The following is a 13314-nucleotide window of genomic DNA, read 5'->3' as shown; positions in this document are numbered from 1 at the left end:
GCTTTTGATCAAGATCACTGGTTCAATAGTTCATTACATAGACTTGAGCCATCCAAGAACTCCCTTACCCCATCCACCAAAAGTAGCATAATAAAAAAGACAGACTTCCCTTCATCTATGCTCAATGGTCCTCCAGTTCTTAGGGAGACCTTGCAAAACTACCCACTAGTGTAATAATCTTTGTACAAAATATGCCATGTGATATATGCCATCACTTGAACACTAAAAACTCACTGGTCAATAATACCATGGTGAAAGGGGATGTAGCAACATCGTATGTAAAGTTATGAATTCCCCCATATGATGGTGGTAGCACATGTTCAAACGCACACAGCTCTGACTAGACAGGAATGCTTTTCCGTCAGTGGTTCTCAACTTATTTACCATTGTGGGCCACATATGCAGTTCTCTAGATGTTACTGTGTATATATAGGGGGCCTGCATATCTGTATGGCCCTGAGGATGTCACATGGGCCATAGCTGTGTGCTGATTGGGCCACAAGCAGCTCACTGGTTGAGAACCACTGCTCCAGAGGGCCTTCTTTAAAGTTTGAAAAACTTTGGTTTGAGGGGTGACACGAAGTGGAGCTATTCTTGGGGTTTTCTCTGAGTGCTGTGTGTGTGCCTCAGTTTCCTTCATATGTTAACTCATGTATTTTGGTGATGGGATCCATGTGTGTGATCATCGCAGAGGCCACTAGAGGGCGGAGGGCCCTTCCCCAGCCACATATATGCAGACAAGAACTAGACCCCTCTGCCCTGGGTTAACTAGCTGTAATAGGTTGGGGCTGGCGGAGACAGGGAGTAGAAGACACCTGGCCCAGGAAGGAGACAAAGGACTGGGGAGGAGCAAGGGAAGGGCTCTGGGGAATGGCTGGCTGGAAGGGCCCGTCCCTTGTAAGGGAGCTCGGAGGAACTGGAACCGAGAATGTGGGCTCTGAAGCCCCTTAGTTGGTTGCTGCTGTAACTTTTGATTCAGCTGCTAACAAAGCCTTTCTACACTGTGATCCTGAGAACTAATAAACCCTTCTGATTGCCACACTGACTGTGAATCACTTCTGATAGTAAGGCGGGGTGCACGGCCCCTTGGGGGCATGTAGGAGCTCCCCAGAGTTCCATCCAGGGGGAGCAGAGGTGCTGAATGCTCTGAGGTCAGATTCAGGAGGCAGCTACACTGGTGTGGGAAGACCCAGGGGGCAGACTCTGAAGCACTAGCATTGTGCCTGGCTTCGCCCTGAGTGGTTCCAGAGTGTTGTTCCTGGGGGACTCCATCACAAGGGGTAAGCCTCAAAAGAATACACTTCAAAGGGTGACTGGATTATAAAAGGGAGGGACAAAAACAGCCCCAGGTCTCCCACACGTTTTCTCTCTTTCACCTAGGATGACAAAGGAACATGCCTCTGGACTTTGGGAGGAGTTCTGACCTGAGAATTTGGTCAGCCCTGTTGCAGGAAACAAACGGTAAGGATTTTACCTTGAATCACCCCGTCTAGCCTATTAAGTTTTAGTTTCTATATATCTCTTGTAACTATTTCTGATTTTAGTGCCTTATACTTGTACTCACTTAAAATCACTTTGTACTTAAATAAACTTTATTTTTTAAATCAAAACTAATCCAGTGTGACCAGCATGCTGGCAGGCGCATTGTGAGCGACCCAAGTTGGGAACTACAACAGCAAAGCATTGTAAGACACCTAAGGTTGAAGGGCAAGCAGTGACAACCCCTCACTGGTCTGGACTGCAGCTCAGAATGTGATAAAAGTATCGTCAGTAACAGTTCAAGAACTTTCTTCTCTGTAGCTTCCAACATCTTTCCATAAAGCTGTCTCTCCAACTCATTTCAAGTCCCTCCTGAAGACTTCTTTATCCATACGTCCTCTGTCACTTATTGACCTTATAACTGCACCACACAGAGTATACACACAAGTATTTGCTGTGATTTATTGTGATAGTCACTTGTCAAAGAATTTCAGCACAGAGTTGGTATAAAAAGGTACTCCGATACTTTCAGGATCAAAAAATGGGGCTAAGTTTGTTGTAGTCCACTTACAGTAACTACATAGGCCAAGTGGTAATAAAGTTCATTATACAACTGGGCAACTGGACAAAAGAATACTATTTAGAATATTCCCACAGGTTTGCAGCAGAACTTACTGTGTCAGTACAAGAAGTTATGGTTGTGTACACTATCTTCCAGGCCAGATGAAATGATTAGTAAGTTCACTTGCAATAAAACTCTGTAGTTCTTCAGTTTTGTTCTCACCCTGTTATCAAGGTGGTGGTTGCAAAGCTACATATTGTGACACCACTGAATGTTTAACTGCACTTTGGGCACCCATAAGGTTCTCACTGCCTCCCCCACAAAGTAGCGAGTAATTTCTTAAATAACTGAATGTGAATTTATGAATTTCCTCTTGATATTTCAAATTCTCTAGGGTTTTATAGTAACGTGACCAGATACCTGCAGGAACAATATATTACAATACTGTGTGATCAAAAGGAAGCCAGGAAACCACTTTCCTGTGCTATGAATAGGTGGGGGGAGGAGGGGAGAGAAATACCTTTTGCTGCCAAGTAATTGAGACGCCCAGTTCTCTACATATACAAGATGGCCATGGTAGTGTCATGTTCCAGGGAATGGAAGACAACATGGCTTACCTGTGTCTCTGCAGAACGCTCCTCCGCATTTAAGGGAACTTTCAACTCAATGTCTTCCCACCCAGGGACCCTCTTTAAGGCAGGATCATCTCTGATGACAGTTCTGTTTTTACAATCTATAACTTTCATCTCCCTACTGACCTGGCTGCTCACGACGTGATGAAAGAAAAAACTTTTCTGTGGCATTGGCAGAAACCAGGCTGTGGCAAAAGCCACAGACACACAGGTCAGAGAGATGACGTTCAAGCTGAAGAGGGACCAACTGGCAACCGATACCAGAACCTGTCCACACACAGAACCCACAGTGTAACCCACCAAGGTGGCACTTCTACAGTAGCTGGTGACTTTCTGGTACAAGTTCAAGTCCACAACACTATAGATGTAGGAATAATAGGCAATCTCCGTAGCAGTCACCAATCCATAGAAGAACTCGAGGAACTGAATAGCTAGCAATCCTTGTGCATAGAGCAACATGAACCATGTCACTATGAGGCTCAGTCCCTGGAGAAGGATTACAGGTTTGTACCTGAGATAGTCTGTTGCAAGGAATACAGGAAACAGCAACACCAAATATGAATAGGTCCATACTGGATAAATTTCGTTGAAAACCTGTAAGAAAAGCAAGCCATTAACCACCCATCTGGGCAAGTAAGCTTTATTACGAAGTTCAAAGATAAAGATTCCTAAACACAGGCATTTAAGAAATAGCTACTAAAACCATTTTCCCAGCAATGCTAACAAGTGATCTCTACAATGTGCAGAGCAAACCTCCTTACCTCCAGCTCATGCTGTATAGGGAGCTATGAGTTTGGCAAAAGGTAACAGTAGCCTAGAGTTTGAATGCTTAGAATAAAATCTTAATTTATACGTGTCGTTCCATCCCCAGAATGCTTCACAAATACAATCATTTCCATACACTAGTGAAATGCAACAGCTGTTTACCAGAACACTAGACTACTACGTAGATGCTTAAGTACGTGCATAAGGCTTTTCATCTATAGATCAGAGTACTTTACAGACATGGACAGGGTGGATAAAAATCAATGATTTTTTTCCCCCTCAAAAAGTGATTTTTAGATTTTTTTTTTTTTAAATACTAAATTTCTCTCTCGTTTAAAAATAACCGTTACAATTAAATCTCATCATGAGCATGCAAACCTACACTTACAGTCTCATAAAAATGAATTAATGGCTCTAGTCTGTCCAGACTAACAGCTCTTGCTTCTTGAAAGTTCTGGGCTTTCAGTTTCTCAGCAGACTAAAGTCACATGTGCAAAGAGACACAGGCTGGATGGGATTGTTGCTGTTCTGTGCTTATGTGGTGGTGGAGCTGGGCCAAGCAAGGCAGAGGAGTTAGTTAAGACACTGTCTTAAGACAAAGACAGGACGGAGGCAGAGTAGAAAGGAAGAGTGGAGTGGACTGGAAAGAAAAAGGGAAGACATTCAGTACACACACAGCCTCCTATATGCCTCCACACTTTTGCCACAGAAAAACTGGCATGGTTTCTGGGCAGAAGGGAGACCCTATCTGGGAATATTTTGAAGACATTCCTTCCCTGGGTAAAAAGGAAAATGTGTCAAGTGTAAGTAGTGCAAGACGACGACACAGGGCCTAGTTGCAAGAATGAAAATGAAAACTGCTTATTGGGAGAAAATGACGTGGATGAAGATGTGGATAGGTCTGAAGAATGTGGATCAACTGGTTAGTAACTTAAATAATTCACTTTGCAATGCACCATTCAAGATTTTCTCTATGTCTTTTAATATAGGTGTGATTTAACAAGTAAATTCCCTAACTGTTTGCTATGTTGGATGTTGCTAGAAAAAGAAGTTTAGCTTAGCTAATCCTTATGACTTGTTTGTTTAGAAGCATAATACATGCCCCTTATTTTGGAACATTATGGCCACAGACCATAATGGTGATGCTATAAATCTATTCCCTATTTTACTTCAGCAAAACTCAGCTTTCCCCAGGGAACCCCATCCTATACTTGTTTTCTCAAAAAACAGAAGTGCCAGTGAGTTCTATGGGGCTTACTCCAAAATTAAGTGCACTCTAAGGTCTGGTCCACACTCACCTGGCGATTCGGCGGCAGTCGACAGGAGTTTCACAAACTACGCAGAGTAGCTTGCACAACTCACGTCAACTGCTCTGCTTCCCTTCTGTGCGCTGTCTACACTGCGCGGACGGGAACAGTGTTCCCGTCGATGCAGCACTACGCTACTTGAGGGGGTGGTTTTACTCAGTCGACTTCCTGATCGATTGAGTGGGTCTACACTGACCGCTCAATTGATCCAGAAAGATTGATCTGGTGGCAGCGAATTTGCTGCCATCAGTATAGACATGGCCTAAGTGCAGTCAGTCTTAGCTTTTTTTGGTAATTTGGAATCGGATCTGCATCCTTGCTGAAAAAATGTAATTAACTGAATGATAGCGTGAGAAGAATGACTTTTCAAAATCATTTTTGAATTTTGTTTCAGGATTCCATTTAAGCATAAGAGACTAACTGTGACTGTATCTGCAACAACTTCAGAGTTCTCCATTGGTACTTTTAGCAGCAGTGCTACAACTAAATGTATTTCAGACAACAAAGTATCAGTAGCAAGCAAAAGATTTCAATCATTCAGTAAAACCACCATCATGGATGGGTTCGTAGTAAGGACCAGCAAATACCAAGATGAAAAGATTGCTCGGTTAATTTATGCCATAAATTCTCCTTTTCGCATTGTTAACAATGAACACTTCATCGACATGGTTGAGTCCTTACAACCAGGCTACACTCCACCTGGTAGAGCAGACATTGGTGGAAGGTTGCTAGACACAGTGTATGAGAAAGAACTTGAACAGTATGCAAGAAATACTGAGGGGAAATTTGCCAGTTTAAGCCTTGATGGGTGGAGCAATGTACACAATGATCCAGTAATATGTGCCTGTGTGACAACAGAAGATGGGGTTGCATATCTTTCAGAAAGAATAGATACATTGGGAAAAGCCCACAACAGAATATTTAAAAGTAGCAGCAGTGAAAGCTGTAATAAACTGAACAAAAGTTCAACGGTCACGTGCGCAGTTTTGTCACAGATAATGCTGCAGATGTGGCAAAGATGAGAAGATACTTAGAAGAAGAAATGGAAGGATGCTCCTTAACAACATATGGCTGCAGTGCCATATTCATCTTTTAGCCAAAGACTTAAGTACATCTTCTCCAGGAATAAAAGAAAATGTTGTTGAAGTCACAAAATACTTCCGTAATAACCATTTTGCTTCAGCTTCACTGAAGAGAGCAGGAGAATCCAAACTAATTCTCCCTCAAGATGTTTGATGGAATTCTGTGGCTGATTGTTCAGAACAATTTATTAAGAACTGGCCTATTCTCATAAAACTTTGTGAAGAAAACCATGACAAAATAGATGGAAGTATCTCATCCAAAGTATCTAACATTGGATTAAAGAGGAATGTAGAGGATATGCTCAGTATACTGAAGCCTTAAACAGAGAAATTGTTGCTGCATTGCTGATGCTGTCGAAATTTGGAAGGCACTTCAAGAGATACTGAAGAAAGAAATCTCAACAGAAAGTTAACTGCAGGCAATAAAGAAGCAAATGGATCAAGCACTAATCACCTCATTTTCTTGCGAACATTCTCGACTCCAGATATAAGGTAGATGCCTAACTTCTGAAGAAGATGCTGCTGCCATGGCATGGGCATCTCAAAAATCACTCTTCAGTTATGCCAGTCATAATAAATTTCAGGGGTGGAGCAGAACCATTTGAACAGTACATGTTTACTGATGATGTTTGGAACAAAGTCACTCCCCTGAATTGGTGGAAACCATTAGCCAGGCACCTTGAAACAGAGTTCCTTCAGTTGCTAAGCCAACTTTTCACAGCAGTAGCTTCCTCTGCAGGCACAGAGAAAATATTTGCACCATTGCTTAAGACATGTGTGAAGTAGTATCAGTGGGAAACTATTTAAATCAATGATTTTCTCTTGGCGATTTAAATCATAATTTAAATCAATCCACCCTGCTGTGAGTGCACTAACAAACATGCTTCTGCTTATTATTTCTTGTGCTTCTGCAGATGTGGCCTCCAGGGGTATCCCCTACACACCAACAGAGCGCCTCTGCCAGATATGGAAGCGACCGAAGAGGAGCAAGGAGGGCATGTATTGAGAGATGTTCTTCGGCCTCTGAGGATTGGAGCAAAAACTCAGGGCATTGAGAGACCTTAAATGAAAATTATAAAATAGGCAGGACAGAAAGCCAGGATGATAAAAGTGATGGAGGACCAAACGGAGATGATGAAGTCCTTAATCAAACTACAGGCAGAATTCATGCGCACTTGCCCCCCTGCTTGCCACGCCCTCCCCAAACTCCTCCCACACTTTCCTTCCAACCTTTCAGCCCATCTCAGTACCCCAATCACTCCACCCCTTCAGACAGCTTCTAAAGTTATAGCGGGACTTACACAACTATGAGCGCATCCACTGCCCTTCACAGTTTTCTCCCTTCTCACAAGAATTGTGTGTTAATTGGTATTTAATAAAAACATACTCTCTGCAAGATAATCTTATTTGTCTCCTACACACTGTGCTTGCTGCTGAAATTAATACACAGTGGCAACTGGATCATTTGCAGAGTATACATCACGATCAGGAATCATCAAAACTTGCCGCCTTGTATGAAAATTAAAGCATGGCACAGCGTTGTATAGAAAGACATTACTGGTGCTCATTGTCAAAATGGAACCTCAAGGCCTCCCTGATCTGAATAGTTCCCAGCTGTACCCCTCTAACAGCACTGGTATCTAGCTGCTCAAAATCAGCCAACAGGCAATACACCCGAGGAGAAACTATTATGGAACACACAGCAGGCTGCTATGACCATGGGAATATTTTCCTGGTCATTCATCACCTCCTTGGCCTGTTGAAGCGCTCCTTGCTGCTGTCCAGGTTGCCCATATAAAGCTTCATGAGCCATATGAGTAAAGTGTAGGCTGGATCGCCCGAGATCACTATGGGCATTTCAACATCCCTCATTGGAATCTTCTGGTCTGGAAAGAAAGTACCTGCTTGCAGCTTTCTGAACAGGCTTGTGTTCCTGAAGATGCATATGTCATGCATCTTCCCTAACCACCCCGCACTGATGTCAGTGAAATGCCCACAGTGATCCACAAGCGCCTGCAATACCATAGAGAAGTAACCCTTTCTATTGATGTATTCTTTCACAAGATGGTCCGGGATCAAAATTGGGATATGCATGCCTCTATTGCCCCGCTGCAGTTAGAGAATCCCATTGCCAGAAAGCCATCCACTATTTCACGAACATTTCCAAGAGTCACAGTCCTTTATAGCAGACTGAGATTAATAGCCCTGCACACTTGTGTTAATGCAGCCCCAACACTGGGCTTCCTGACTCCAAAATGATTTGCAACCAACCGTTGGCAGTTTGGAGCTGCCAGCTTCCATATGGCAATCACCATGCACTTCTCCACTAACAGGGCAGCTCTCATTTTGGTGTCTGTGACACAGTGTTACAACTTCACACAAAGTTCCAGGAAGGTGGCTTTCCACGTCCAAAAATTCTGCAGCCATTGCTCATCATCCCAGACCTGCATAACGATGCGATCCCACCACTCATGCTGCTGTTCCATGAATGTCAAAAATACTCTGGTGTTGGTTGTTTCCATGGGCATGCAGCAGGCTAGGCTCCTGAACAGATGCCTGTTCGGATTGGGAGTTCATGTTACACTGCGAGACCACCAACCATGTGTTCATAACAGTGACCACAACAGTGGAGAGCAGTGCAGAATCCATCCTTTCAAATAGAGATGTTGGACACAATAAACATGGGCCTTTAAAAAATGCCACAAAATGCAGTTGGAAACCTATGGAATGATAGGATGGAAAGAACTGCATGATGCATTACGAACCACTCTGCCTTCCCACAACTCCTAGATAGATGCAGAAAGTGGTGAGTGGCACAGTGGGATAGTTACCCACACTGCACTGTTCTCACTATCGATGCTAGAGCCCCAACTGTGGACACAGTCCACAGAAAGGAACATTGTGTGAACGTGCACAAGCAAAGTAATTATAATGCTTTTTGATTGTTGGTGTAACTTGCATCAACTCTGTAGTGTAGACCAGGCCTATGCTATTTGAAGGAATTTATCAGGAAGGAGCATTGTTTCAGACAGAAAACTGCAATCACAACATAGGACAGAGCTATTTTTATATTCCTGGTATTTCCCAAATATTTGCAGGTGAAGAACATCAGGAAACTAGTTAGCAGTGGGAAGGAAAAGGGGGAAGTGTAAACCAACAAACATTTTTGCTCCAAATCACCAGTCTTAATTCAATAATTCTGATCAAGAGTCATTGTACTGAAGTCTACTTAACAAGAAGGATCTTCTGAGACCTCAGCTTTTTTATTTTTAAGCCCCCCCCCATGCACTCCTCCCCACCCCAGCTCAGCCAGGCCAACAACAGGACAGAGACTGAACTACCCTCTTGTCACTGATATAAAAGGCCAGTGTTAAAGCGAGATAGCTAATGAATGTTCGTTATCTCGCTGTAAAAATCCTACTGGAGACAAGGCACAGGTACTTTTTAACCACAATGTAACTAGGGGAGGGCAACACTATAGCCCACACCTGGGTTTGACCTTGTATCACTATAGTAGGGTAAAAGCTACCTGTGCCTTCTCTCCATTACGATTTACAATAAGAAAGCAGAGTCACATTAGCTATCTCACTCCTTACAACCCCCCCCAACCTCCCTTTTTTGGGGGGGAGGAAGGGGGGGCAGCAAAGACCTAGCCATACTCCCTCCAGGTTCAAGTTGAGGTATGTTAGCAGGGTAATAGAAGGCAAACGTACACTACTAACCCCTGCCATCGCTTTCCTGCAGAGCAATGGGAAACTGCATTTACTACAAGACCCCGAGCATGTCACAAAAGCCATTACCCAAGCTCACAGGAAGGGAAGAGGAGGCGTAAGTGTAAGTGATTTCCCCAAGTCCGTGGAGAATCAGCGGCAGAGCCGTAGCCCTGCCTACCACTCACTGCCCCACGCTAACACGCAGACCCTGGCAGCGCTGCCTCCCTGAAGCCTAGCTCGGAAAAAAACGAACAAGGAGTCACACTCCAGCAGGGGGAGGGGATGCAGATGCAATTCCGGGAGGGCTGCATTAGTCGGGCGGGGAGGGGGAAGATCCCCTCCAGCGCCGCGAGTACCTGGGTCTCGGTGAGGTTCTTGTCGGGCCCCAGCAGGTAGCGGGTGAGGAAGGGCTCCGAGGGCCGCAGGCTGGCGAAGAAGCCGTACAGGCAGAGCAGCGCGGTGGGCAGCGCCCAGCAGCGGCCGCGGGGAGCCCGCCCGGAGCCAGGCAGCGCTTCCATGCGGGGGGCCTCTCGGCGCGGTCCCCGGGGAAGAGCTGCCTCACGCGCCCCCCACACGCGCGCCGCCGCCAAAGGCGACCTGACCTCCACGCTGCGCCAAGCCGGCCGGCGCCGCCGTCGCTCGAATGTATTGGCGGGGGGGGAGGAGAGGAAGGCGCAAGCGGCTGTCTGATTGGACAGAGCCTCCCGCGCCCCTAAGGCTCAGCCAATGAAAGCGGACAGAATGCTTTGACGCTGAACGTTCGCAATGGAGCAGCCTAGGAAGGAGAGGGAGGGCGCGAGCGTGTGCTGGGTGTGGGGGGAGGGGGAGGGGCAGGGGCAGGGGCAGGCGCGTGGCCGGGGTAGGGCAGCTGAGACGGTCCCGGTGGACTAGCAGCGGGATGGCGGGACCAAGCACTGCAGCGGGTTCCAGAGACGTGGGCCCAGGCCGTGCCCTGCTCTGCGCTGTTAGCTGCAGAGGCCAGCTGGATGAGAAAGTATCTTTGACTGGAACAGCTTCTGTTGGTGGGAGATGTGCTTAACTGTGCCCAGCTCTTCTCCAGGACTCAGTGTCACCAGGTGGGGCAGGTTGTTTAGCATAAGTAGTTAACGTGCAGGAGGAGTCAGGCCCTGAGAAAACTTGAGCCTGACTTAGAAGTCATGTGACAGTACACAGTAAATTCTGGGTTGGTTTTTTAACTTGTCCTCTGTGTTTTGAGCTTATAGGGCATCATATTTTCAAGATATTTTTTGTCCCCAGCCAGGAGTGGTAGAAAATTACTGTTTTTGAATAGCACAAACTTCTCACATAGTCAAATGCCATCAAGGCTGGAGCTTTGAGAAGAACGTCACCTAGTCACAATAAAATCGCAGGAGTTGGCAATGCTGCCTTGCCACATTGGGTTGGATGTATTCTTGGGGGTTTCATCACATGACATAATCTCTGATTGAAGATTACTCTTTAATTCCTGGAGACTCCAGGACAGTCCTAGAGGGTTGACAACCAAGGTCATGCTGGCAGGGGAGGGAGAGCAGGGAAGCCTCATGCAGGTAGAGGCCAGGCCCACTCTGTTCCCAGAAGTGCTGGCATGGCCATTATTCTGGAAACGTGAGTGACCACTCTATGGTAGGCACAGGATGTATTGCAGGTAATGCTATAGGCCAGTGACCCCAGTAGGTGTGATATAGTGCAGGCTGATGTATACAGGATATGTTACAGGCTGTTAATGGTGGTGTGCATCGGATACTGCATGTGCTGCTGTCTCCTGCATGTCAGATGGAGAACAATAAGCATGGTGCATGCAAGGTCACGCAGTGTGGGGGATGCCATTTTCAAGAGCATGCCTCCATGCCCTGACAGCATGACCTTACATGCTGGTCATGCCAGCGGGGGCAGAACAGAGAGCTGTTTAAAATGTCATCCCCCATCCAATACCAGACAAAACCAGGTGTTTTCTCAGTACCGGATGGGGTACAAACTAGACAAAAAGAGGATTGTCCTGTATGAAACTGGATCACTAGCTGCACATATGTCAAATTGAAGTGAAATATCTCGATCCTCACTAGTAGCACTCAGTGCAACATCCCCCCTTCTAACAATGAGCAGTGCAATTACACACAGTGTGCCCCATTCACTGGCAGTGTACAGTATAAAATCTCTGCACCGCCGGTACTACACAGTGCAATATATACTTATTGTATATCCATCCATGCCCATGTGTAGCGTAACTGAAAATGCCAAGGTCAGGACAGGCTGCAAAAAGGAAAGCAGATTCTCCCAAACTGGTGGCTAATACTGCAGTTAGATTCACCAACCCGTTACAAAGAGTGCTTCTGATTCCCCACATTGATTATCAGGATGCCCCAAAAAAGAAATACACTGCCTCCTTTATTGCATTTCAGTCACTGGCTCCCAATCAGCAACTAGGTCCAATAAAGAGATGTTATGTAAAACTCTATTCCCTTTATCAAAATGTTCTCTTGAGCCCCCGAGGCTCAGCCACATTGCCAGATCAATAGAGGTTTGGTTCTTACCCAAAATACCACGCTGCCAGCCATTATAAAAGGAAGCAAACAAGATGAGAGATGTTAAATGGTCAGAGCAATCAGATAGCTACGGACTTTGAAGTCATTTGTATATATCAGATTGTCCACAGAATTGCAGAGTTTGCAGGCTTGTACAGTTCCTCGGGCATACATCTAGTACCTGGATGGGTCTCAGTCCTTTGTTTCACAGCTTCAGATGTAGAATAGTTGATCCAGAGGTAGGAAGGCAGCAGAAATGAAGACAACTACAAGATGGTGCAGCTGCATTTTATAGTTTCTGCCATGAGGCTTGTACTTCCTTTGTCCCAAACACAGCCACCCAGCACAAGGCATGGAAAAGCCTCAGAGCCCCTTGTCCAGAAGCATGTTCTTACATGCCCCAGTGACTCATAAGGTGTAGCCCTGGGTTCTTTCACTGGATTCATTGTACATTTAAATGAATTCCCTTGATGAGCCATTAAGCAGGCTTAATACTGCTGCCATCCTGGCTGTGAGCATCACCCAGAAACACAGCACAAGTTTGAAACACAAATATACCATACATATTTAGAACTCACTATACAAAACTGATACATACATATAAACGTGCTTATCAATCTTAGCGAATCACGACTTTTCCATCGGTACCTTGCATAGCATCTCTTGCAAGAATCATTGCAATTTTGTCATATTTATATTAATATTATAAATGATTACTTATATTCCAGGCAGCATCACACATATTATTATTATTATTTATATTGTGGTAATGCCAGCCAGACCCAATGATGGACCAGGACCCCACTGTGCTAGATGCTGTACAAACACAAAACAAAAAGATAGTCCCAGAGAGACTACATGCTAAGTATAAGAAAAGACAATAGGTGGGGAGAGCACAAGGGAACAATCAGACAATGCTGCTCAGCATGACTGGCAGCGATCCCAGCACACCAGTGGCCTAACCATTGTCAAGTTTTTTGTGGCAGAGGAGAGGAAGATAATGAGGTAGTTTTGGGGAAGTTTATGGGGAGCTCCTTCCAAGTGTGAGGAGCAGCATGGGAGAAAGCACAAAGGTGCTGGTTTGAAATTTGAACAAGTGGGTGATGGAAGTGGGTCATTGTCAGAGCTGATGCAAGAGCGAACATCTCCATAGCATATGAGACATGATAGGTGGAGTGGGGGTAGACTGAAAGTCCTTGAAAGTGAAGACAAGCATCTTATGTTTGATTCAATAGAAAAGGGGGAGCCAGTG

At 45.2% G+C, this 13314-nt stretch overlaps 1 protein-coding gene across 3 annotated transcripts in view; it reads right to left on the bottom strand.

Moving 5' to 3' along the window:
* SLC19A2 (solute carrier family 19 member 2) overlaps positions 1-10147 on the bottom strand; it is a 37924-nt gene extending 27777 nt beyond the window's left edge. For 2 of the 3 annotated variants that reach the window (XR_010919346.1, XM_067546114.1), the window contains exons 1-2: positions 9897-10147; positions 2659-3267 (exon numbers count right to left, since the gene is read on the bottom strand). Coding sequence is in view for 2 of the 3 variants with exons in the window: in XM_067546114.1 (XP_067402215.1) it covers positions 2659-3267; positions 9897-10058 (771 nt within the window). In the remaining variant the exon portion in view is untranslated. The remainder of the gene's footprint in view (positions 1-2658; positions 3268-9896) is intronic. The other variant, XM_067546115.1, reaches the window with a different exon arrangement.
* Positions 10148-13314: the final 3167 nt, after the last annotated feature.

The sequence above is a fragment of the Emydura macquarii genome, unplaced genomic scaffold (genome assembly GCF_026122565.2).
Source record: "Emydura macquarii macquarii isolate MOO-44397 ecotype Brisbane River unplaced genomic scaffold, CSIRO-AGI_Emac_v2 contig_1119, whole genome shotgun sequence".
Classification (NCBI taxonomy): domain Eukaryota; kingdom Metazoa; phylum Chordata; order Testudines; family Chelidae; genus Emydura; species Emydura macquarii.
The sequence above is the reverse complement of the archived record's forward strand: the minus strand, read 5'-3'. Positions and strand labels throughout refer to the sequence as shown.